Source organism: Taurulus bubalis (genome assembly GCF_910589615.1).
Source record: "Taurulus bubalis genome assembly, chromosome: 3".
Classification (NCBI taxonomy): Eukaryota; Metazoa; Chordata; class Actinopteri; order Perciformes; family Cottidae; genus Taurulus; species Taurulus bubalis.
In genome coordinates this window covers 22,962,055-22,989,424 of record NC_136591.1, presented here as the reverse complement: position 1 = coordinate 22,989,424, position 27,370 = coordinate 22,962,055, and the positions used below count along the sequence as shown (strand labels likewise).

The window sequence follows — 27,370 nt, the reverse complement described above, 5'->3', positions numbered from 1 at the left end:
CGTCTCAACTGGGACACAGTTGCAAAGCACATTTGCATGGAAATTATGGATTTCTGTTCGCTGCACTGCTTTGAATATTTTGTGTTTGCACTGTCAAAAACACTCAAATGGAATCTGTAATAGTGCTGCTTGAGATTTATTTATCCGGAGACCAACATTTTTGCCATTAAAATGCTCTGAAAACCAAATGGTACTATTAGTGATCCAACATGAACGTATTATTCTGCCAACATTTGAACAGTTTTGGTTGTTTCGCATGACATTTTTATATATTGTGCAACATCAATAGCCCTATGGCACCACTTTTGTTGTTTAGTTATTCACTGTACATACTTATATTTCTCTGTATATACTTATATTCACTTCATATACACTGCATATACTTTGCATTTTTGCACTTTATTGTTTAATTTTCTTACATTTTATACGCTCTGCTGTTTTGTTGTATATATTGAGTATTTTTCATCCCTAATAGTTGTCTTCTATGTAACTTTGCTTGCTGCTGCCTCAAACAAATTTCCCTTTGAGGATAAACAAAGTGTCTCTCTCTCTTTCTCTCTCTCTCTCTCTCTCGAAGTGGGCAGGATGTTAATCTATTACAGATGTGTGATTTTTATTTTAGGAATAACATGTCTATATATTTACGCCATTTACATACGCGGTGACAACTTAAACAACCCAATGCTGCTCTCTTCGTCTTTGTCCATCCGTCTCGGTCCTCCATAATCCTAATTACTGTGCGGTTAAAGGCAATTATGTCAGTAATCGCTTCCTCTCCAGCATCATTGCTCTGTACAGCGTTGTCCAAACACACACGCACACACACACTCTCTCTCTTATCTGCTTGATTTTTAAGAGGTTTCCCATCTTACTTTGATTTCTGCTCTGATTCGAGTGCACCTCCAACATGGAGCAGGTCTGTTTTTAATTGTGTGCCAGGAAAGACAACAATTAACACCCAACACCAAGGACTCCACCTTTCTGTCACTTTGGTCAGTCTATCACTCACCCCATCCTTCCTGTCCCTTCACACCTGTTCTCTTCTCATCACCCTTCCATCCTCTCCCGGCGTCTGTCCGCTCCTCGAAAATAATAATAGAAAGAATCAGGTCGACAGACGAGATTCCGAATGATGGAGTGAGAGGATTATCACATACACACAAATACTTCAAATCAGAGACGCACTCACGAACGCACTCACCCCTTCCCGGCCCCCTCCCCGGCCCCCAATATACCTGGTTACCACAGCAACCACAGATGAGGAAACCAGATGTCTCTTTATACCTGGAAATATTTCCCAGCTGAAACTTTGCCAAGTGTGTAACTGAGGCTTTTTGAAGGAACAAATATATTCTAAAAGTAGCGGACAGATGAATATTTCTGATTTGATCTATTGAAGAAAGTGATGACCTATAAGACTAATTGCTTTTTGATAGGACCACAGTTAACTTTAAATACAACTAACTAAATAGATATAATTGTGGTGTTCCCTTCGTAGACCCAAGACGATGCTCACAATGCTTTCCTAAAATCCCAAATAAAATGAAATGTAGAGTAACGTGACGCAAAAACGACTTACTTTCATTCAATGTGGTCATGTGAATTGATCACACGACATTCTGGTCTCCTGTTTGAGATTGAAGAAAATTAAATGGTAATGAATCCAAAATGGTGTATTTGTGGTGCTCCTTGTCTTGAAACACGGCAGAAGTCTACAGTCATGCTAACGGCTCAGAGGTTGTAGTTTATTTATTGAGCTGTGAGCTAAATTCTAACATCAGCATGCAAAGTTCCTCGTGAAATATTTAGCAGGCCATCCTAGTTTAGCATGTTAGCACGTTAGCATGCCAGCCCTCAACATAAAGTGCTGCTGAGGCCGATGGGAATGCCATTTATTTTGCTTTTTTTTTTTCATAAACCAGACTTGTTTTTTCAAACTGTAATGATCTGTAACATCTGAAGTGATTCAAAATAATACTTTAGGGATCTTGAATAGCTTCAGCAAATTTCAAGATGATCAGTCCAATGTTGAGACATTCCCCCAATACTTTAGTTGGATGGTTTTCCACCTACTTTATCAATGTGGTATGATGCTTTATTAGCAATATCTCCATAAAGCTTGAGAGATCATCTAAAGCAGTGATTCTCAACTGGTTTTCAGAAAGAAAAAAAAAGCATCCCGTGGTTTTATTTTGAAGGGACTTTTTTACGCAGCGGAGTGTCATTTTGGTCATCTCTGGTTTCAACTTGTTTTGCACTTGTCCCTCCATGTTTTCAGCAGTGTGTGCCAGGTTGGGTCAACCATCCTGATATGGGGGAGACTCTGGGTTTTTAGGATTATTAAATTAAACAGCCTACTGAATATCAAATTCACAACTGATGGCGCTGCCTGCATGACAGGAAAAAACTTGGGGGTTGTGAGGAGAATTGATTGCTGCTTAATTTTCTGTAAAGCACAATGTTTTTCAGTATATACCTACTGATGAGGTAATCACAAGAAAAGTTAATTTTGTATATATGAATCCTTTTGAATTGCACTTTTTGTTTAATTTATTTTGAATTTGTGGAAAAGCTGCTCCTCAAGACAGTGACTTTTTTAGTAAAGTGTTTGTCATAGATTAAGTCAGTGTGTGTTCTCAGTTAAAGTTAGGTCATTTGAGTCTTTTTGGAACTATTTCTTAGTTGTTGGACTTTTTTGTTTGTGCATGAAAGCTGTTGAGTCTGTTTTAAAAATGGCTGAAGATTCTGAATTGTTATCTATGTTGTAATACCTTGTGTCCTGAAGATGCACTTTTTGTTTTTTAATTAAAATGCAGCTAATTGTGTAAAGTGTAAAAGGGAATAGTTGCCTCTCTAGCATCGCCACCAGCTGGTCGTTTGGTTTATCATTACATTTGTTTTTGTGTTACATATTCTCTACTATCTCAGGTTCAAACTGCACCATCTTTTCATTAAATTAATTTAAGAAGTTGAGAATGTCCCTCGATTTGGCTTGTCATTCAGGGGTGATGGTGGGTCCCGGAGCCAGACCAGTTGAGAACCACTGATCTAAAGTGTGGCAAGGAGCCTAGATTAGATTATTAAATAATTGTTTCCTCTTTGCTTGTATTTCGGTTGTGGGAAGTAATCATCTTTTACTGGAATAGCAATCATTCAGCTCACGAAACACAGTTATTCTTGTGAGCGTAGTTCAATATTGTGACGATGGAGATATCATTTGGTTATGTGTGTCTATGTGTACATGCTGTAATAGCAGTATGTGCTCAGGAGTTTGTGCTTAATTTGATAAACAAGACCCTGAAATGCTTTTTTTGCTGATTCTAAACAAAACTAGTGGAAAATATGGAACACTCAAATTAAACGACAATGAACAAGAGGAGTTTTATAGGTTATATAAATATTCCTATTCAATACAAGATGACTCATTCACACCGTACATCCATCCATCTACAGCTCTCGAGCCTTATAAATGGCCATGCTATATATAAACCCGGACTTCCCACGCAACGCTAGGAGAGCTGAATCAGAAACACGCATATGGTCCATGCTGCGATATGAAAAGTCCCCGTGCAGCCACATCCCACAGGCCTACGTGTTGCCACATTGCATTTAGGGCCAGAGTTTAATGTGTGAGCCACAGGCCCAGCAGCACATGAGATGACCTACATCTCAGCCTGGCCTTATAGAGAGATCATGCTATGACTCACACATGCATAGAAAGAAGAATGGGATTAAACGGCCAGAGCACATGGCATTAGTTGTGATGTGATTAAATCACGGTTGACCTAGTAGACGTGAAACTTTAATGAAGAGGAATAATGATATTAAGCGCCATGTCGTCAAAACTAAAATTGGTATTTCTTTCCATGAAGCTGCTCTCCTCTAAAGCCACAAGGAACAAAGACTAGGAGTTACATTTGCACCGTCATCATGATGGAAATCTCAACAGATGATCGGATCTCTAATGCACTTCAGCATACGGCTCGCATAATATTCTTGTGATTCAGTTCCAATCGACCCGGTGAAGACACAATGTCACTGGGAGTAGGAATGATTATGGGTCTTAACATGGTTTCTCTTCTGTGTATTTCATCAGGATTCAAATGATTGTGCTGAGGGGAATAAGGGCAGCCTTTATTCAGCATGAGGCGATGAAGGGCTCAGAGAGACTCACGTAGGATCTTCCCGGGTAAGACTTGATTAGGAATAATGGAGGAGGGTGGAGGTACCTGACCCTAACCTAGCAGTGACATTCCTGTTGGCTCTACAGCTTCATGATTCAAAAAAACGGAAAAGTGGAATTTTTTTAATTTGCCATTTGAGGCATGCAGAAACGAGTTGTGAATACATTTACATATATATATTATTACCCATTAAAGTTGTTATGTCAAGCTTGTTAGAAAAAAGTGTTTCTAACATTCTAGATGTATTTACACATCGAGCAATTATGTAATCAATTAATTTATCATTCATTTGGGGTTGTGTTTCTGGCCACCTGTCAGTCCACTATTATATATTAATATGTTGCCCTTTAGCTGTTTAATGCTCCACTATGTTACCAGCTAGTTGCTGTCTGCTGTTTAGAGCTGAGCAGAGAGAGAGAGAGAGAGAGTACTGTGGGTGTACAGAGCTTATTTTATGTTGAAAATTGCTTTTCTTTTCCATGATTTAGGAGTATTACCTGCTGGTTGCTTTGGATGTTGTTCTGGTTGCATATGGGAGCGGTTCCCCAGTTCTGTCTCTTATTATAATAATAATAATAATAATAATAATGATAATAATCAGCTAAACTCTTGTCTATGTCTGGGTATCTGTGTTTCAAAGCCAATCCACCAACATTTTGATAAACGGCCATGTCAGGCTAACAATAATAACATGTTTGCTTGTTATTCAGTCTGCATAATGTACGGAGATTGTACAAACCTTTTTTAGTTGGGGCAAAAACAATTGGCAACCAAAGTTGTACATGCTGTAATGATTACATGTTTCTGACATGTCTCATGATACACTGACTACACTGCCTTTTTCAGATTATTTTTTTTCAACATAAGTTATTTTTTAATAGGACTTTTGTAGACACCATATACTAGCCTTCAATCAAACGCCACCTTAATGTGGTGGAGGGGTTTGTGTGACCCTGGAGGTAATGGCTCCTGATAGGTAGGGTAGGGTCTTCTGAGGCCAAGTGGTCCCAGGGACCATCAGTGGTTAATTGACTTTATAAGTCAGCCAAAAAACTGACAAGCTCCGAGTACTCGGCCTTCTTGGAGTCTTGAGTCCCGGAAAAGGCACCAACTGGGTACTCTATAGTTCTGCTGGGGGACTCACATGTGAAAGGATGGAAAACGGCCTAATCTGAAACCATGTGTGCTTTATTGTTGGAATTCTGTGCTTGTCATGGATTGCCGTAACAAACACCATGTTGGAGCATATTTGATTTGTCCTCAAAAACAGGCCAAATGTATCTAATTGTCACCATAGTGGCGTGGCCTTAGCGTTTACATTATTGTTTCTACAGTGGAGGATGATCATTAATTTGTTCTTCGTGAAGTGCTAATTACCAAGTGTTAGCATGCTAAAGATGGTAAAACATGTTAATTTGAGTATTTAGCACAAAGATGACATTCCAACAGGTTTTGGGGGGGGGAATACAAGTTTGGATTCAAATTAGAATTTGCCTGAAAAGCATCAACTCTCCAGCTTTCTTCAAACACCCAAAGGCTACACTTTAATTATGATTTAATTGACTGATCCAACAAATACAACCCTGGGATTTGTCTCCAATTGTCAAAAATCCAAGATTCAGACTCGTTGCAAAGTGTTCTTGGCTCAAAGCTATGCTTTCCACCAAATTTAATGGAAATCTGTTCAGATGTTTTACAGATATCCATCTGGCAGAAAGACAACAAATCTAATGGGGCCCACAGGGGTCTGTATAGCCTCTCGCTCCCTCTTTCTTGCTCCCTCGTCCAGTCTTAAAGGACAGACTGAAGGCAACTGTAAATGTCTGACTCCCCCTACAGGAGTCAGACAGGCTACCATGTTATTCCATTGTAATTTGAGTGAGTAGTTTAGGTCAGTGTTCTCAGAAATTGGGTCGTGAGAAGAGGGATAGCAACACAAAGAGAACCAAGAAAAGACGACCATATTAAAAACTATACATTGATTTTGGGTGGACTAGTTCAAAGTATGACAAATGCTTTACATAACACTCAAAGAATGACAGGCTGTACAGACAATATCTGAAATCACATGGAAGGATTCAAAGTCCACTGGGGGAAAAAATATTCATGGGCTTTGTTTGCTGTCAATTCAATGTGTGCATGAAAGGGAGCGCACACACACACACACACACTAGTGGTAGAAAACATCAATAAAAAGCTGAAATCAGATTACCAAAATCTTTTTTTAATGAACTAGCAATAATGTACAATATAAAAGCGGACTACAAACAGAAAAATAAAAAAGAGGCCATGATATTAACAAGAAATGTCGGGTCCTTGTGACAGCAGATACAGGGAGCTACAGATTCTTCACTTCCTTTCCAAGTAAAACAGTTCAACTGAATTTTGTCAAAGAAGTTGAGATTTTGTACATTGAATTCATCAACTCGTGATTTAAGCGAAAGGAATACAATTACCTCTCCAGGTTTCTTGTTTATAAAAGTACAATAAACATTTTTAATCCTTACTTTGGACACTAAATGTTCGTCAGTGATGTGGTTAAGGTCCACGGTCATGATTTTAACTGTGTTTACCTACATAGGTGTGTGTGTGTGCTGTGTTGCAGAAGGGGAGGCGACGACAGAGGATGCTGAGAGTGAGGAGGTGGGGGGCTGAGGGGTGGAAGAAGAGGAGGACGTGGCGGCGGCAGCAGCAGCAGCGGCGGCGGCAGATGATGAAGTCTCTACCAAGCTGCTGTGTGTGATGAAGCGCAGTCGCAGCTTCATGGCCGGACGCAAAGTCATGATGATTTTCTCGACCTAGAGAAAGGTGAAGAGAGAAAGTGAAGCACATATTTGAATACACAGATTGTAGACGGATTAATTAAAAAGGTCGACATGCATCACATTAATGTATATAGCATCAAGTGTTTTTAATCTCTTCCCCCAAAATACAACACAGACAGCTCTGTCTTTTAAATTAAATTACACTGGTCCCAGCCTCGAGCTCAATGACGCTATAGTTTAATCTACTCCAATTAACTCTGGTGTCAGGTCTGGACACCAGTGGGGACTTTTCTTGCAGCACAGGTGGTGACAGATTCAAGCTGAAAATGGAAAATTAAAACAAGTGTCTCCCGAGGAGCTGCGGGTTCACAGCTGTCAGCTTAATTAAAGTCTGTGTGAAGAAGGTCTCTGTTTTTTCTCCATCCACTCAGTTTATTTAATTGTATTATCTGAAACGTTGTGACATTTTTTTATAAAAAAAAAAACACTCACCTGCTCCTTCACGCTGTCTCCAGTATACATGTATTTAATGTGGTACAGGAAGTCACAGATGGGGTCCATGTAGCTGAGATGTTGGCAGTGTTGATCCACCGCCTGCAGCATCTCGTAGAAGGCCACGCCAATCTGAAGCACAAGCATACATTTAAAAAGTGAACATCTCACTATGAAGCATGGACTCTCGGTCTGTATGTCCTTTGCATATCTCGAGAACCACTCATCTTATCTACTTCACACTTGTCGAGTGCATTGTCGAATTTGATGCAATTTGGACAAATAAATATTGGATAAACAAGCAATCATTGAGTATTCTGTTTTTTTAGGTGCTTCAGGTGCCTTTTGAGTTATTCCGGGGTACAATGAGTTAGAATAGGTACATAAATCAATAAGTTTAATTTCTAAAACATAATACATCTATAGCTGTTTGGGGACACAGGCCAGTAAGGTCAGCCCCTGGTGTTTTTCTCCCATGAACTAGACTGAAGGCCTTTTTCACCAGTGTTTCTGACTGATTATCCTTGACTTGTGTGTGTGAGGAGAATATGCCGTGTGAAGTTGTTGGCATTAGCGATTCATGAGAAAGCTGCAAGCACCAACACCACACGCCAAGCATTCAGCCCTACTTAATTATCACTGCACTCGTACAGCTATGCAATGTTAAAAGGGAAACATTATTGTGTGTTATTGTGTGCGTTTTAATCATAATGATTACACTTGTCCTCTTTGGTTAAATGTTTCTGCGTTACCTCCAACATGCATCGTGTCCGTTCTTGCTGGAAGCGCTGCAGGAACGGCCCCACAAGGTGATACACGTAGAGTAACTGGAACTCGGTCTGCACGACGGGCTTCAGGGTCTCCGACAGGAATCTTCACACACAAATTTATGACGACATGACAACCATGAATGAAACGGGGACTAAAGAGCATAAAGAAGGATAAGAGGGTGGGAAGACTTCCTTACTTGGGGATCAGAGACAGCTGCCCGATGGACGAGTGATGCCACACAGCGTGCGCTAATGCTAGCACGTAACTGCAGTTCATTTCGCTGTAGCTCTGGTGGCAGGCTGTGAAGTCCAGCAAGGCGAAGGGATAACCTGCCCACTCGGTCTCTGACGTTAGCACCGGAGAGCCAATCACGGACACGATGCGATCATGGAGAACGATCCAGTAGGGCTCCTGGAGGAGGGGAGATGGAGATGGTCAAGGGGGAACAATCTTGGTGTGAATTAATCAGATAGTTGAGGACTAAGCAGATCTTTTGTGAGTGTTTATTCTTACAGGAAGTGCGGTTATCACAAGTCCAATGGCATTCATCCAAGCCGTGATGTTCTCTCTGGGAACTAGTGGCTGGCTGAAAGGGGGAAAAATATTGTGAATCATCGATAGTCCACCTCAAACTCTTGTCTCACCAGCACTAGGGATGGGTATCGTTTGTTTTTTTCCCCCCGATACCGGTGCTAAAACGATACTTTTAAAACGATACCCGTGCCTAAACGGTGCCTGAACCAATACTTTTGTATTGCCAAGGCAATTTTTTTTCTTCAAATTTAACAATATATTAACTGTTTAAAGTATATTATAATTATGAATAAATAAATACATAAAAAAACACTTGACTTCAAACTACAGCTTCAAACCTTTTAACTTCAAACTATAAACAATATATATTTAAAAAAAAAGAACAGACACAAGCATCAGGTGGCCTGATTGGGACCGTGTGCAACAGAACACTGTTGGATCCTAGCGGAGCAGCGAATGCGCTCTGATCCGTGCTATTTTAATGGTATCGATACATCCAAATCTTAGCGTTTTTAACATACGGGTACCTTTTTAGTATCTATATACCGTGCAACTTTACAGAGTAGTGTAAAAAAAAATTTTTTTTTAAATTGGCTCAGGCACCGAATGGAAGCGCCGAAATCTGCATTGCTTTTCAGTCTGGTAGGTACCGGACGTGTTGGAACCGGTGCCATAGTGCCACCGGTTTTCGGTACCCAACCAGCACACACATCCAAAAATATGAAACTACGACTAAAATGCTCAATAAGCTTTCTCAGTACAAAAAGCCGGGTTTTACATTCAGGGACGTAGCTGTTAACCGTCTAAAGTCTATTGTACCTCGTCAACACAACATTGAGTAGAGCGTTGCCAACATCTTTTCCCGACACGGCCAAAGCCATCAGCTCCACGCAGGTGACGTGCAGGGCGTGGGCCGCAGGGTTGGGGAACTCGTTGAACCTCCAGTCACAGGTAGGGAAGGGACCAGGGGACTTTCCCGCCATGGGTGAGAGAGTTAGGGAGGCCAACAATCACTCGCAGAGGAACCACGGTTCGACAGAGGCATGAATGTGTCCCTGCTTTAATTACATGCTTATACTCTGTCTTTCAATCCATGATACACCACCTCCATCTTGTTTTCAGCTCCGTAGTAAAAGCTACATTGGCTGCAATAAAATGAGATTAAATTAAGTCGTAAAAGCAAGATCTTTCTGGCTATAAAGCAAAAAGACATTAAGGGACACTAGAAGTATTTGCAGTGGGGTAAATGTATTATTCAGGTACCCCAGGGGCCCCATGTCGTTTTATTAGCCAGCATCAGGGTCGGATAGAGACAGCAGTCTTCTACCAGCAGGGGGAGATTAATGAAGGATATTGTCCACCAGGCGGCCAATCAGCTTGCAGTAGTAGGTGTCATCAGGAATCCACACATTGTCCTCTCTGGCGTTCATGCCAAGCTTCAGATAGGTTTCGCTAAGGCACCACCCTGGGGCGCGGTTGTCCTAGAATTTAATATGACAAGCGTTGAAGTTATAATTACATAATTACATGAGAGACTAACAGGAAACGGCTACATGCCAGACAGATGTATGGTTTTGAAAAATAATACACCCTCTAAACCAGTGATTGTCAACCACTGTGAGAAAATTTCCAATTTCATTTAATTGGTCCAAAAAAATATTATTTAGCTGCCGCAAATAATTTTCCATTATTTAGCGTCTGAGCCTGCAATATAGTGGCTGGCCTAGTAGTTTCCTATAGAACAGGTCTGCACCTTGTTCTGCTATTAAACAAACTAAACGGCCGTATGTTATTGATCGTACACGACAGCTTGTAATTTCTGGGTCGCGTCTACAACTCTTTCCGCCCCGATGCGATGCACACAGGAGAGCACACAGTGGACAGAGAGAGCGGCGAAAAATATGTCGCGTGCTTTTCACAATGGGATTTGCTGCTTTAAGCTATCACTATTTTAAGCTATGAGCTCTCATGTTTAAAGCCCAACAGTTAAGGTATTTGTAGGTCAAGACAAACATCCAATAGGCTGCAGCCTGGCGCTCCATCAATGACGTTTCTGGGGCTCTGGAAATATTCTTCCAAAAGCCCGAAAAACACACTCAAGTGACAAAGCCTGCTCACTTTGTGGTCATCATTAAAATAAATGAACATTATGTTTCCTTTAAGTCAGTATTTTTCAAACTGGGGCGTATTACAGGTGGGGCGCAAGAGGAAATGCTGATTTTACCGTACGCCGTTAATAGGTCACATGCGCATGTACGACTCGCCGATTCTTGTCATTTCGCCAAAAGCCGATCTTTATGAGATCTCCGTGAGGTTGTCTTTTCTGCTGTTGCGTCGCTCAACATGGAGCATGAATTGAGAACGGCTGTATCAAATCTACCTCGTTTTAAAAAGAGTTGTAGAGGAAAGCAGCTCACTGCAGCCACTATTAATGATACAACGTTATGCTCACACATCTGCACTCATTCTGTTTTGCAAAAAAATAGCTTGTTGTTTTCCACAATAAGCTATTTAGTTGTAACTAAATATTAGTTATTTTTTGCACGGATATAACTTTATTTTCATTTTTCTAACAAAGTGATAACATATTTGTTTTTGTGTGATGGAGCAATCTGGTTTAATTGAAAGTGATTTCAATGTTCTATTATTTATAAAAGCACAGATGGAGTCACTAGTACTGTGAAGTATTACTTTGTAGTACTGTGAGGTGCCACGATGTAGTATGTCCGTCAGTCGCTCCCCCCCCCATAAGCTGTAAACCTAGGGGAAACACTGAATACTGTGACATTCTGTAACTTTTTGGGTTGTTGGTGTGCCGCGATTTTTTTTATTGTAGAAAATGTGCCGCGGCTCAAAAAAGGTTGAAAAACACTGCTCTAAACATTCACATTATAAGGTATTGTCTCCGGTGTGTGTCCTCCTTCCTCAATCTCCCTCCCTCTACCTTCAGTGACGACATGATGGCGTGCACCAGTTTTCTCTTCAGGTTGGTTCTGTCTCTCAGATGTCGCTCGTAGTAGTGAAGTGTGTTGTACAGATACGTGACTGGGCGGTCTGCACACAAACAAAGAAGTAAATTCACATCAGCGTGCACAAACAATAGCCAACACATTTCATTCACACGCCAGGAGATGGTCCTTCCTCCCCTTTTGATCACTTTTTTTTCTCTTCTTCTCATTTTAAACCACCTCCCTCTTTCATCTACGTGTATTTTAAGTTAACCGTCCTCACCGTGGAACTTGTACAACCCTCCCAAATGGTCCAGCAGTGTTTCCAGAGACTTGGAGACAGGAAGCAGCTCCAGGAAACGGTGGATGACGATGTCAAAGACGGGCAGGAAGCGCAGGCACACGTTGCCAAAGTAGATGGGCAGGTACTGAGGCTGGAGTTGCATGGGAGGGTTGACTTGGTCTGCAAGTCCCTCAAAGTACAGCTTCTCTGGGTATTTCTGGGAAAGAAACAACCAACATTGTTGACTTCAGACCTGGGTTTCCGTCTTGAGAAATGATGATGTACTCAAGCAGGTGTTTGTGTACTTTGTGGTAGCTCATGTGCTTGTTGTGCCAGTCACTCTGCAGCCAGTGCTCGGGAGCGTTCTCCTTGACAAAATCATTGACTCGGTTCCTGAAGTCGTTGGGCTTCAGCAGCAGCAGCTGGATTATGAAGTAGCAAACCTGAGCCTCATTTCCCTCGTGGCTACGCATCGCCTGGACGCAGAGAAAAAGGGAAGTGAGACACATAGACCTTGTACATAGTATAATTTATATTTATATTTACACAAGCTTCTCCTCACCAGACACAGAATGAGTCTGTCCAGGGTGACTATGTTGTATTTCCAGACCATGTCGTTGAGTATTTCAATGCACTTGTTGAGCTGCTGTCCGCCGGCTGATGTTGAAAACTCGTAGACAAGAAAGTCGGCAAATGTTCGCACATGAGCCACCAGTGCACGAGCCCCGATACGCTCCAAGACCCTGAGGGACACAAAATCAGGCGGGAGTAAGCTCATCATCTCAAAGCAGCACTGTATAATCCCGCTGGATCAATTAGTCACAGATGTTGCTCAGCGATTTGGGAACTTCCCCCTCGAGCCAATTAGTTTAAACTAAATGACTGAACATCAGTGGTAAGATGCATCATTACCACATTCAATGTAACACATGGGGAAGAAATGGTGGGAACTGCTTTTATTTTGATATTTTAATATATTTGTCTGTTGATCAGTTTAAGAAGTACACTTTTTAAAGACTGTGTGTACATGGTGTCTGTCTGTGTATAGAATAAATGCATGTTTGAGTGGATTCTGTAAAAGTGTATCTGTAGAGACACAAAATCCTGCCATCAGACCTGAAGCCTATCTGGTTAATGTGGTCCGTCTCCAGCAGCATCTTCCACAGCAGACAGAGGAACAGTGGGGGGGAGCCCTGCATGGAGAAGTGAGTAATGATGTCATTCTCGTTGGCCATGGACTTCCACTTCCTGTACTCCTCTTCCACGTTCTTCTTCAGGTTGAATCGAGACTCCTGAGGAACATTGTTCTGTTTGAAGAAAGCCTGAGGAGCAGAAAGAGAAAGAGCAGTCATGATAACAGGATTAATGCATCTGATTTGAGGTGAACTAAATTTGAATTTGTCAGTTTGATTGAAGCGACCATAGTGCACCTGTAGGGGAGCTGGGAAGCAGGACAATGTGTGTGAGGCCCAGTTATGAGGCGTGAAGTTCATGATGGTCTGGAGGATGTCTTTACACCAAGTCCCATGGATGGAGTCGGACCCTGTGAAAAAGTCTACACAGACACACAAAGCAGACAACTTTAAAAAATCCAGTCATTTCATCTCTGCCCTTTTCAAAAACCATCCTTGATTGTTGTTTTGGGGTTTTTTATTTTGTCTTTCATCACCATACAGCCCCACCGGCTGGTGCCGACTGTCACAGAGCGCTTTGGGTTGGACGCCAACATTATGGACCTCATCACTAACAGGACGCATAGAGACAGTAAATGAGCATCTCTCTGGATTGTCATCAACTAGGTCCCTAGAGGTTGCATCCTCTGTCCTCGGTTTACTAATGACTGGGAGTTCGACCATAGTCATAGTGAGCCTGCTGAACAATGCGGATATGTCCAACGGTCCTGCTGTTATCTATGTTTGAATTGGTGTCAAGAAACCTTTTAAGAAATTAATCTGACAAAAACCAAGGACATTGATTTCAGACGTCACCACCCAACTCCTGCAAATACTATAATTAACAGGAACATGTTGACATTGTTGAGTCTTGCATGTATTTGGGCATCACGATGATAAAAAGAAGACCTTTCACAGGAATACATATGTGCCGAGTCAAAATAGTAGCACCTTTTTTTGACTGAGGAATCAAGCACAGTTCCAGGTTGAGTCAGTCTTCACCTTTTCATTTATTTGCTGCTATGCATCTCTCAAACTTCAAAGAGAAAGACTCGTAAACGAGAGTGACAAAAGTCAGCAACACAATTATTGGCACGCTGTTGTAAAGTTTAGATAAATTATCTTGTGTGTCTCGCTTTGTGTTGTTGGTTTTTATTGCTACTTTGGCAGAACCAGAACAAATAAAAGGTCTTGAACTTGAGAAAAAAAAAAAAAAAAAACTGTGAACATGAAAGAAAAGAGCAAGACAAAAATAAGTAAAAGGCGAGTGGGCGCTACCTGTGACGTGTGTGGCTCTGGCCAGAGTGAGGATCAAGGCTCGATTCAGCTCTTCAGACTCCGCTGACAGAACCGTCTTTGGGTCGTTGAGGAAGCGAGTGAACTGAGGCTGCACTTCTGAACTCCCCAAAGCTGTGATCAGCCGCAGAGCCGTGCTCTCAACACTGTGGACGGAGACACGAAGACCGCAAGACAGACAACGAGAGAGGCCGTTAGCACCCCGATGCTGGTCTTGTTGTTGTGTAATGTTGTGAAGTATATGTTTGATCAGGTGTTACATCGTATTTTAACGATATAATACATCAACCATCATATGAACTGTAATGGAAATCTCCAGATCTTATGTATTCTTCAAGACCGTGTGACCTATCATTCAACCACCCGGCTAACTATGTACTTTACAGTAATGTGAAGAAACACAATGTTTCACCTTTTCTGGAAGGAGAGACATTTTGCGTCTCCGCAAACAGAAAGCCGTCAGTGCCTTAAGCGGCATCCAAGAACAGGACAAGATTCAATAGACTAACCCAAAACTGTTCTGCAAGATTGGTCTACTTTCACCAGTTGGAGATGATGTGTAGCTCACTCACTATCACTAAACAGTCTCCAGTGTATAGAACACTGGATCTCATTCATTTGACTGGGCTGTGAGTCCAGCTTGAATTGAACCAACAGAAAGACTTTGTTCAACAGAAATTGCACTGGAAGGTTTGTTCACTGATACAATCACGTGTGTTGTTAGCTTGATTTGTATTAAAGTAAATACGTTGAATATATGATCACTTTACCATAGATGCAGCTGGTTCTGGTTGGTCTGAGGCACAGCAGCCAAACTGTGCAGATGACTCAAAAGCTGGACTCGGTAGTGCGGCTGAATGTGGTGCATCCTGTAGCTGAACATCTCCAGTAATGTGTGAAGGATTCCCCACGCGTGAGACTTGAATACGTTTGGCAGCAACTGGCCTGAATGGACAGAGAGGGTCACAAAATTCAACATGCGTCTGCTGGCCCCAAAGAGGCAGACGTAATGAAGTCAGGGTTGCAAATTACACTTTGAATCTGACGTTTTCAAAAGGTGTTTCTGTAACTCACTGATGAATCCTTTGATGCCCAGTGACTCGATCTCCATGTAGACCAACAGCCTGCTGTATGTTTCCACCAGCGCGGGGGCCAGGGTGATGCTGGACTTGGCTTGGGCCAACTTTATGACCCGAGTGGCAATACTGTGGATCAGACTGGAGGCAGGCAAACAGACAGAAAGGGACAAAGAGACGCATTAAACCATATGTGTAATGCATGTTCTATTATTTTTGAAATCATCTTCACATCATTGTTTTTGCCAGGAATTCCTCCGTGTGTCATTTGCTGTCCCTTGCCTCATCTTTGCATGCACCGTGAGTGAATCCAGCAGGTTCATGGGCAGCGGGGTGACCGACCCCGACGCCATACAGTTGGTGCCGGGCAGGTTGATCCTCATGGAGCCGTTTCCATAAATAGTCTCGACTAGGACGCCCATCGGCAGAGTGAAGCACTCAGAGTTGGTGCTGTAGGCGTTACACAGCAGGGCGATCTTGTAGTCGGACATACCCAGAGTCTTGTTACGCAGCGACTGTTGGAGGAACCTGACAGACAGGAGGGAGGGAAGCAGAAACATGAGGCATCGACTGAGTATTTTGGTTTCACGGTATTTATGGATTTAAAGGACATATTTTAGGATCCATTATTTAAAGAGGTGTACTCATGGTGTAGTTTCAGAGAGTGTGGAATGGGTATCTGGAGTTTGGAGTTGTCGTTCTGAGCTTTGCGGTTCAGGTGGATCCAGATGCAGGTCATGGCAAAGGAGTGAGTGGACTGGGGCTTGTTAATGTCTGGAACTGGAATGCACTAGAGTGGGAGAGATTACAGGGATAAAAAGCTGACGGCACCGCCTGTAAAGTTATCACTTATGGAATCAATTCTGATCACTAGCATTATAACTTCTACTTCTGCCACTCCAACCAGAACTTATACCACCACTAAGTGCACGAAATAGGGCATTATTAGTAGTGAACAGAAATCAGTGCTTGGCAGGTGTGTACCTCTTTTTCTGGGTAAAGCAGGTCAAAAAGCTTCATGACAGGCAGGAAGTCAGCCAAGGCGTTCTTCTGAATGCTTCCCGATATGAACTGCAGCAGGACCCACATCAGGTGGTCCCTCCCTTTTATGAGACCTCTACCTGCAAGCTATAGAGAAGGACAAAGTCAACGACAAGGGTCACATCAGTCGATACGCATTTTATAATTTAAACACTCACTTTTGAATTTGCCTTGTACAGTTTGCTTTATTTATTTTTTAACCTACATTTCAGAGCAATAAAGACCAGAGAGCTGGTAGTAACTTGCTCCTTTGGGCACATGCTTCTATATGCATCTGTAGTGAATCTTAATTAGTTTTTTCCCTCTTTGATAACTCTTATAGTTGGGGCTGGCAGCCCTAGATATGCTGCTATAGACCTAGACTGCTGGAGGACTTCATAGGATACACAGAGCTCCTCCCTCTCTTCCTCTCCATCTGTATGCATTCATAGCACATTAATGTACAATACTAACTTAATTTCTTCCCTGGAATGCTGTTGCTTTCTTGCCTCGCAGATTTCCATGGACCGTGGTTATATCTGGACCCATGGTCGTGCTTACTGCCCGTTTGTGGATGTGAAATTAAAATGATTCTGCCTTTAAGCCAAGTCTAAACAATAGTTGCTACATAGTATTACTTTATAGAACATGAAGATCTTAAGGATTTTTATGCTTTACTTCTTAATTAATTAAGATTTAGCATCTTGAGCACGCATGTTACACAGGTGTGGTCTTCTATGACATGACGATATTTTGTTGCTTTCTGCCAATAAATAAATGTTCCCTGACCAAACTCTATATTGTACATTAGAAATATTCGTAAGACAAAATTCCCAAATCGAGACAAAATGCTTTTACCCAATACTCGGATTGTTAACGCTTCCTTCCTGTGCCATGTCCCTCCTCTTACCTTTTGATGCAACGACAGCACCATGTGAGGGAAGCTGGCGAATTGAAACAACACAAAGAAGATGAGCTGGGAGGAGAGGTGCTGCCACAGCAACTGGCTGGTTCCTCCGATGTCGGCATCAAAGTGCTCCTCGGTCTCGGAGCGCTCCATGGCGTACACCACGAGGTCCACCAGCTGCTCCTCCAGCACCGGGCAACGCTGCTTATGCTGACGGGGGAGGATGGGAGTGTTAAAGGATAAAGAAAAAAGTGGGCACGAGAGAGGAAGTTAAACAGAGAGGAGGGAGGGAAAGACGTCCGAGGACAGACGGAGAAGAGGGTGAGGGGAAACATGGGAAGACAGAGGGAAAGGAAGGGAGGAGAAAGAAAGAAAGAAAGAAAGAAAGAGGGAGAGAGAGAATGTGAGAGAGACCATGGTTAAATTACTTCATATCCACATTGCCATGTTAATAGACGCTCAAACAATTGTTAGACATTGACTTACAAAAAAACCTCTTCCCATCCCTTGCATGCACACAGCATCTCCTTCCTGCCTCTGTCAGCTGGGTAAATCTGTAGCCTCCTTCCCACATTCCCCTTTATCCCCACATATTCTGGTAATTTCCATGTGTTGTTATTACGTAGAAAAAGATGCTACACTCAAGTGGCCACTTAGCTTGAGCAATTTGCCAAATTGTCATTTTTGGACCAGTGAGATATTTGTCAGCTCTTCTGCCGCAGCTCCAGAGAACGCAAACATGTCGCAGCAATATCTCACTGGAAGGTTTTACGTGGCGGGAGCAAATAAATCAGAGAGAAAGTTTCATGTGCTTGAGGGCGGTTATGATATTCGAGACTCGACACACACGGCAGCCAATTAGCGCTGAACTCACAAGCTAATGCGGACAAATAAATATGAACATTATGAGAATATAATTGGTTTTAGAACATTGCCGAAGGACTACAGTTGATACTGAGCTGATTGCTTAAACACATCACACTTACATGTTGATTAATGTGCATTGCCCATATAAATAAATAAATAAAGGAAATTAATAAAAAATTATGGAAATGCTGTTAATGCAAATGCGAGTCAAACTGAAATCAGTCGTATTACCCGTTTTGTCTGGAATGATCAAATCATGTCGGAACAAAACAGAACTACACACTGTGTGACCCTCGTTGGGATATCTGAGCCAATGTTGAGACTTCCGTATATGAAGGGGACTTGATGAAAGAGGGGTGAAAAGAGGGAAGGAATCAAGAGATCTGAAAAAATGGCCAAAAGGGAGAGAATGGAGAGAGGGGGAGCCGGGGAGGTGATGGTGACAAGAAGACAAATTAACAAGGTCATTTATAAGTAAGTCTTTCATTGTTCAACCTAGTCCCTTTTTTCCCATGTTTTTGTGTCTAAGTGACTAATGGGGGTGACCTTTTTTAAAATTGCTCCAGCATTATTGAGTGAGACCGCTAAACGGGCTGCTCGGGGCAATTCCTCACTCATTTACTTCCACTAAAAGTACTGTTTTTTTGCCACCGAACGGCTCCGATTAATATTATAAGTGTGTGACAACAATTTGGAAAGAACCCTACGGAGAAATACAACTTTGCTATTGACCTTTTGTTTGATCGGGCCCGTTTGTTATCGTGTCATGTGACTTTTGCTGGAAGACGACGACAGATAAGTGAGCGCGAGTTTGTTGTGTTGAAGTACAGAAAGCGTAGATTATAGTCTTTTAGGTTCTTTGTGAATGTCGTGGCTGGATATTTGGCTGATTTTTACACTGTGGGTGCGACGCAAGATACAAGAAACAAGATACACATCAAAAATGATCATCATCAGTTGTACCCGCCGCATGAGAGCGTTCACTAAAACAGAGGAGAAGCTCTGACAACAACACACAGAGGGCTTCAGTCTGCGCAGACATTACTCCATTATATCTTTACATAGCAAATATTTGTTTACTGCAATATTAATGTACAATTTCACATCCGCACAGTAGTCATGAGCAGGGATATTAGGGTGAATGGATGTTAACGGATAACCACTTAACCGAAAATAAGAATTTTGACAGGTTTATTGGAGACAGTTGGCTGTTTTGTGCATACGCTGAAGCTGGATGATGGATTTATGCTACGACGTTCACACCAAAAGCGTTGCGAATTTTTGCAGCATTAAACCATATGTGCATAAATTATTGTTGCAGCTGGGCGGCTTGTCAGGCACTTCAACCAGAGCACCCTGCATGCAAGACACTAAACCTATTGGTGAACAGTTTCGCTCAGTTATGGACAAATACAAATAAAATAAAAATCTATCCACATCACTTACTCAAAAACATGGGAAACCAGGATCAGGGTTGGAAAACACCTAAGTTACCATTTAAACCCCCAATCTGTAAATGGTTAACTGCACAGTCTCTGCCTAACATAATGAACCCTGACCTCCGGCCGCACAAGGTGCATGTTCAAATGTGTGCCAAGTGGACTCTTCTGCTTCGGCTAAAGTTTGCGTACCATGGGGACAACATTGCACCATTAAACCAATAATGGATTGAAGCATTATTCACAGAGCTCAATTGTTGAGTTGCATGAAGAAGTACTACGACTGACATTTGCCTATTAACCCAGGGTGGGGAACTTAGCTTCACCCACCAGACAGACCGAAGGAGGGTGCATCTCGGTTGTGACTACCACTGGAGGACTTAACAGAGCCTTTTTCACACAGCGGGGAAACACAACGTAGCAAGAAACTAAACAGCACAGCACAAGAATATAACAAAAGAACAGCATGGCACCAAACATCAAACAGTGCAACACGATCCTGCATGCAGACGTACGTACGGGTTTGGGGAGGTGGTGTGATTGGGCAGAAGAAGAGAAACCGTGAGGATGACCATTACTTCTCTTCCTCTACCGCCAAACACACACACAGACACTCACTGAAACACACACACATGCAAACACAGTAAGAGAGGGCGAGAGAAAGAAAAAAACAAGAGAGAGAAAGAGAGAAGGATCCACAAGAGTATATTCCATCTACTGTACAAAAACAAAAATCAGCCCAATAGTTATAGTTGCATCCTGAAGCCAGTGTCCTAGCAACAGCAAAAGCACACTGGTCGATGATCCACCTCTTCTTCAACCAATGGAAAACTCATGTGTATCCACTTCAAACACATTTCAAGGCAACTGTCTCTCAACCCACATGTTTCCCTGTAGTAAATATCTGCCACCGACAGAGATCAGAACTGTTGTTTGTAGTTCATGTATGCACTGCGGCTCGGTTCTATTAATGAAGAATGTAAAACTGCAATGCAAAAAAGGTACAAACTGGAAAAAACTGAAGAAAAAAAACACGCACCAACTAATGAACACCAAACAAGACAGGTCAGAGATCACTCATCCAATCAGAAACAATCATCGGCTGACCTGGGAAAAACCCTGATTAAAGAAGAAGAAAAAGAAGCATTCGACTTTGTAAACCACATGTTTCCATGTCTTCTATTTTTTAAGCTGTCTGTGCTTAAAAGTGAACTTTGTAATTACAGAAGTGTCACTCCATCTCTAACCTGGGAAGACGAGAGCCCCTCTTTGGAGAACAGATAAGTACATAAAGCATTACAAAGGGAGTCAGCAGAGCATGGTCATCACAAATTACACACCGCTAATTTACGAAGCTTTTATCATTTTCGCGCATGCCGTTAATTGACTGGATGGCACAAGCTGCATAAGAATAAGGTTTGTCAATTGAGTGCAGCGTCAAAAGTTAGTTTAGACTGGAATTATATATAGTGATATAGATAGTAGAGCTTGTCTTCCTGGGATTACTGCCTGGATGTTGCAGTGTACTTGAATTGCAATTTGTAAGACCACCAGTTAGTCTAAATAGAGTGGTTTTGCCCAGGTCAGCACAGCAGAAAGCAGCAAAAGGTCAGACACGAAAAGACCTCACTAACGACAGGCAGGGACCAGACTACATTCATACATGCAGTGCAGCAGGACTTGAAATGTCAACAGCAGGGTTTGAATCAGAAATACTTAATGTCAGCTGGTTAGCTGGAACCACAAACACAGTTTTCTGTTGACAAAAACTCCAGAGAGTTTATATTCTCAGTCGGAAATGAAACCTGTATGATGAGTGTCAGTTAGCTCAGTTGACATTAAGAACCATCCAGGGTTGCAAAAGACATCTAAAATGATCAATTTAGGGAAATTGGGCATTGACCGCAGCACAGCGAATATAGATAATATAGGGAATGAGATATAGAAAACAATACTAGGAGATAGATAAGAGAATATCAAACGTGAACATAACAACCAATTCCAATACTGCAAAAGATTGCCATTACCCCTCTATGAGCATGTATGGCTTATTTTCCCTTTATAAAAGCCTGCAATATTATAATTTGACAGGAATTCTATTATGGAAAGGAAACTTGTTTTACCCAGAATATTATCTTGTATACAGATACTGAATATGAACAGAATATATTGGCCATCTTAGGCTCAATACATATACATTTTACTGTATTGTGTACACATCCTGCTGCTGTATTAAAACCAGAGATACGGTTTGCACATAAAGCAAATTGATGCAACTGAAATCTATTTACTTTGCACGACAATAAAAAAGCCATTTATGGTTAATGATCCGTAAACACTGATCGACCTGCTGCTGCATGTCATACTTTGTGTCTGCTTGTTTGTTTGTTTGTTTGTTTGTTTGTGTACCTGCCCAGTATTTATTTGGCCACATATGTCTCTTTCTACAAAGCCCTGCTGTGAGCATCTCAAGCTCTGGAGAATTTCTCTTCACTCCATCTCTTTTTTTTTTTATTCCAGTTTCCCATTTCTATGACATCAGCGTGCCTAAAAAAAAAGCTAAGCGTCCAATGGGCTGGTTAGTTGGTAGGCCAGGTGACCAGGAAGAGAAACAACGACATACCTGGGCAATGTTCAGAGTCTAGAGAGCGCATGGCAGAGAGACAGACAAACACAACACACAACCAGAGGATACAAGAGAGAGAAACAAAGAAAGGAGGAGAAAGAAAACAGACAGGGGAAAAAAGGAGAGACAGAGAGAGAGAAAGTGGTGACTAAGGAGCTAGGTTGTTCACCGTCTGTTCAGCACAGTTAGCATCAACTCAGCCAATTCAAAAAGACAAACTGCATACTGGGTTATTTGTTCATGTTCGAAATGAGAGGGACAATCAAAATAAATCGGAGCTCTGGGTCAGTGTTGATTATTGCGTGTTAGCAACAAACGTTCTGAGAGCTGGTCAGACTGGGAGCTGGGCTGAGTTGAAACTGCATGAACCCAACAGGGAAAACGAACACCAGTGCATTATGGGTCAAGCTCACTGCATTGGCTTGCTTTACATGTCGTCTTATATAGCTGTGTTACCAGGGTAACAAGGGAGGAGAGCGGTGTAAAGAAGAAAAAAGGACACGGATGGGGAGGAGACACAAGAAATACAAATTTAAAAAAATTTTAAAAAAGGGAAAAAAGAAAGGAATATGAGGATAACAACTGGGTAAAAACAAACAAACAGAAAGAGCAGAATAGGATGAGATAGAATAATAAGGTCAAGGAGAAAAAAAGAACAACAGACGAGGAGCGGCAGAGAGGAGGATGAAAAAGAAGGAGAACAAGGGAAAAGGAACAGCAGGAGCAGGTAGGAGGAAGAGGGGGAGTAACTAAAGGGAGTCTAATGGACAGGAGCAGTGAGTGCAGGTGTAGGACCTGTTATAGAAGCAACGGAGCTAAAGTAGCAGAAAGGGTTGTCATACCTGCTTGTTGAGTCCTAACATGTTGCACACCATTTCTCTTGAATATGGCTGTTCTAATACATAGCGCAGCAAGCCCGTCTGTGGCTCAAACAGGTCCTGCAAAAAAACAAACAAAAAAAACATACAATTTAATACTGGTACTGCTTTTTGAGTGTTTGCGTGTGTGTTTGTGTGCGTGTATGTGTGTGCGTGCGTGTGCGTAAACGCCTGCGTATTACATATGTTAATATAATACCTTGTCAAACGGCAGCATGCCTCTCAGAGGGAAGTGGAGAGTAGTGGGGTCTAATTTCCAGGAGTTGCAGATAGCCCCGCTGTTATTCACTACTGGTAACAAGCTGCACCGACCTGTGGACACATTCATACACAGAATTAATACACAGGCACGCTGCACAATAGGGCTGTGCGGTATACCGGTTAAAATTTTGGGCCATACAGCCCAGCCCTACTGCACATGTTGTGCATGAGTCGCATTGTGCACTTCACTGAAGGACTATGAATCAGAAATATAAGGCAGGCAATGTGGCATACATGCACATGTTGTTGGGTTAGCCACAGACTGATCAATGGAAACTCTGAAAAATGCATCGCTTACCACAGATCGAGTTGATTCTGGCTGTGGGTCTGAAACTGTCCACAAAGTCTGATATCAAACTGCCTAGAAGCTACAAACAGAGTGGGAGAGAAAGATAGAAAAACATAAAAACACAAGGATTTATTACATAAACATGACATCATAGCTGCACAAACACACAAGAAACGTGACCGTACCCAGTGTGATAGCTGCCCCTCTGGATACATTTTTCTGATTTCTGCGATGGCAAAGTAGGCTGGCAGGAGGCAGGCATTTCTGTCTAGGATGTACTCCACCACCTGGAAAAAACACAAGAGGTCAATGTGATAGATTTGGTGTGCTCCCAGATAATTAGTCAAACAAGTTAAAAAAATAACTCTTAAACAATTATATTTAATAAGAATGAAAAATACCTCTCTGGCGGCCAGAAGCTGTTGAACTATAGCTGAGCTGACCGTGGTGGGAATAGTCTGTATTTTATCCAGTACAGCTTTCAACAGATCTCGAACACCCTGAAACCCACAAACAATGAACATGAAAATATATCGGGTGATGGTAGATTTAAACTTTCAGAGATAAGGCTAACAAGTCTCTGGAAAAGAATGAATAATGCAACTTTGAGATTAACTTGTTAAAGCACATCCAAATGTGCCAGAAGCTTCTTATCAGCATACTTGTTGATACATTATCACAGTCAGTGTGTGTATGTGTGTGTGTGTGTGTGTGTGTGTGTGTGTGTGTGTGTGTGTGTGTGTGTGTGTGTGTGTGTGAGACACACCTTGTAGTCCATCCCTCCAATGATCTTGCGAATCAGTTTAAAAGTCAAGGCCCACAATTGAGTCCTCTCCCATTCCAAACTGTCCGAGCTGATCAGCGCTACACACACCATCCTTTTGACAGACAAGATTAATTAGATGGACAATTAAGACAAATAACTGACAACACAGCATTTGTGCTATTATAATAATACTTTGCATTTGTATATTACTCAGAGGCACCTTACATGGTAAAAACAAACAATATAAACAAGAGAGATGACATGGTAAGTAAGCAAAAACATACATAACTAGCATCACTGGTTAAAAGCAGATTTATGTCACAGCTTTAAAGAGATTAACTGCAGCTACATATTCATGAGCCTTTATGTATCCTAAGTATACTTTTATTGATGGTACTATCATAAACCTTAAGGATGAGTCCTCTATTCTATTTATATCTTAAGGCAAGAGCTGACAGTGGTATTGCAGCCTCAACATACAACAATAAAAACTAAAAGAATTAACTGGATAAAATTAGATTCTGTCAGGCCCCAGAGTGGACCTTCATACATGCTGTACGCCTTCTTTAGTGTGTGTGTGTGCGCGTGCATGTGTACCTGGGCGGTAACAGACTGGTCTCCACAGCCATTGCTAGACAGTCATGGAGGAAGGAGATCCTTTTGGGACTGTGCTGGCTGTGTATGAACCGCACTATCCATTGCACACATTGTTCATGAGACTCCTGCAGAAAGACATGGAGGGAATTGATGCATCCAGCCAATCACTCGTCAACTTGTGTGCAAGCGTGCGTGCGTGCGTGTTTAGACACCTGTGGCAGAGTCCCCCAGTATTGCCTGAAAGCTCCCAGACAACTGATCAGTTTAGTCCTCTCATCTTCTGGAGTGTCCATAAACATCCTAAAACACAATAGATATTTCAGACCGCAGCATTTTATTTCTCAGTGTACATTCGAACGAATTCTTGTTTTTTCTGCTGAGACCACATAATAACAAAACAGATGTTGTGAGCGTGTTTGGAGCCATCTTACCCAGCGAAGGCCTCTTCGATCATCTCAGTTTTCTGAGGAAAGGAACAGAAAAATTTAATTGAGAAGATGTGGGAGGAAAATGTGTTTTCATTTTAGATTTACTTGTAACTAACAGCTTTCCACTCAGTTCATATTAATAGCAATACCAATAAAAACTGTTATCTGCTCTGTTGCCCTAATACCATCGACTGTAGCTAGAATACTGCTTTATTTGTATAACTTAGAGGTAAAATTATTTTTAAAATAATCAGAAAACATTTCGCAATTGGTTTAAAAATTAAAACACTCTTTTCTAGTGAGGTAACGATACATTGTAGCAGTGAATATGCAAGTATGCCCATTAAAAAGTGCATTGAATGAACCAGGACTTGAAAAAAAAAATTACTAAATTTGTTTTGAAATACTAACATTACGTGAGTCACGAAAGAGTTCCCCTCTTAGCGGTTAGTGCGTATATATACACACACTACCGTTCAAAAGTGTGGGGTCACCCAGACACATTTTCAGTTTCTTCGCAATTTCTCACATGGAATAGCCTTCATTTCTAAGAACAAGAACAGACTGGCGAGTTTCACATGAAAGTTCTCCTTTTCTGGCCATTTTGAGAGTATGATCAAACCCACAAATGTGATGCTCCAGATACTCAACTAGCTTAAAAGGAAGGCCAGTGGTATAGCTTCTCTCACCACCATAACTGTTTTCAGCTCTGCTAACATAATTTCACAAAGGTTTTCAAGGGTTTTCTAATCATCCATTAGTCTTCTAGGCGATTAGCAAACACAATGTACCATTAGAACACTGGAGTGATAGTTGCTGGAAATTGGCCTCTATACACCCATGTAGATATTTAATTAAAAACCAGACGTTTCCACCTAGAATAGTCATTTACCACATTAACAATGTATAGTGTATTTCTGATTAATTTAATGTTATCTTCATTTAAAAAAACAGTGCTTTTCCATGAAAAATAAGGACATTTCTAAGTGACCCCAAACCTTTGAACGGTAGTGTGTGTATATATATATATATATATATATATATATATATATATATATATATATATATATACACACACACACATACATACATACAGATAGATAGATACACACACATATATATATATATATATATACACATACATACATACATAGCTATAATATAATATTAACTGTATTCAGGAGCTGTGCAATCTTCGCTTTGTTGTTCCGGTTATACATTTGAACAGCAGGTTTATTAGTCAACATATAATTTAAAAAAGGCTAACGTTGTGTGACATGCTACCTAATGTCAGCTTTAAAACCAGTTAATAAAGACACAAATTACCACAACATCCTCAAAGATGCTCTGAAGCTGCGTTTCCATCGATAGCGCCATGTTTGCACTAAGAATATTCAGATATTTTTAGGGAATCATTGTACAAATCGAGCGAGTTCCTCCTTTCAGTAAGATAAAGCTCTCAACAAGCTAAACGCTAACAGGGCACTGAGATGCGTGCGCAGCCAGGCGCACAACCTCATAAACAATCCGGAGACTCATAGCGCACGAGACGCTCAGTTCCGCTATCATCATGACGGTTAGCCGAGCCCTAAGTCCTGTGTCATTACAACGTGGGATCATTATGGCATTTTTCAAATAATATTTAGGGACGTCTGTGTCAATTTGCAGATATTGTAAAATATATAATATATATATATATATATATATATATATATATATATATATATATATATATATATATATATATATATATATATATATATATATATAT

At 41.4% G+C, this 27,370-nt stretch overlaps 1 protein-coding gene across 7 annotated transcripts; it reads right to left on the bottom strand.

The window, feature by feature from the left end:
* Positions 1 to 6,398: 6,398 nt before the first annotated feature.
* Positions 6,399 to 27,051, bottom strand: med23 (mediator complex subunit 23). Of its 7 annotated transcripts, XM_079214807.1 has the most exons (31): positions 26,926 to 27,051; positions 25,603 to 25,634; positions 25,384 to 25,471; positions 25,172 to 25,296; positions 24,575 to 24,686; positions 24,210 to 24,308; positions 23,994 to 24,095; positions 23,818 to 23,887; positions 23,458 to 23,570; positions 23,223 to 23,318; positions 22,378 to 22,395; positions 17,452 to 17,658; positions 16,506 to 16,649; positions 16,166 to 16,311; positions 15,804 to 16,049; positions 15,520 to 15,662; positions 15,216 to 15,390; positions 14,428 to 14,591; positions 13,408 to 13,532; positions 13,094 to 13,299; positions 12,540 to 12,720; positions 12,283 to 12,453; positions 11,978 to 12,194; positions 11,691 to 11,800; positions 10,108 to 10,227; positions 9,566 to 9,738; positions 8,726 to 8,798; positions 8,409 to 8,623; positions 8,194 to 8,314; positions 7,442 to 7,573; positions 6,399 to 6,982 (listed from the first exon to the last, which is right to left on the bottom strand). In XM_079214807.1, the coding sequence occupies exons 1-31, from the start codon at positions 26,974 to 26,976 to the stop codon at positions 6,758 to 6,760; spliced, it is 4,200 nt and encodes a 1,399-aa protein (XP_079070933.1). In that variant the 5' UTR covers positions 26,977 to 27,051; the 3' UTR covers positions 6,399 to 6,757. The 7 variants fall into 7 exon arrangements, with proteins under 7 accessions (XP_079070933.1, XP_079070932.1, XP_079070934.1 ...); XM_079214806.1 differs by lacking the exon at positions 22,378 to 22,395; XM_079214808.1 differs by lacking the exon at positions 22,378 to 22,395 and having other exon boundaries at positions 12,421 to 12,453.
* Positions 27,052 to 27,370: the final 319 nt, after the last annotated feature.

What these genes read in the sequence shown, in the direction of transcription:
- med23 (XM_079214807.1), bottom strand. Translation starts at nt 26,976, where the DNA reads ATGGCGCTATCGATGGAAACGCAGCTTCAGAGCATCTTTGAGGATGTT. An exon ending in GGGCATCAAAGGATTCATCA is followed by an intron (nt 15,391 to 15,519) that starts GTGAGTTACAGA and finishes CTGTCCATTCAG; the next exon opens with GCCAGTTGCTGCCAAACGTA. An exon ending in GCAAGCTGATTGGCCGCCTG is followed by an intron (nt 9,739 to 10,107) that starts GTGGACAATATC and finishes GCCTCCCTAACT; the next exon opens with CTCTCACCCATGGCGGGAAA.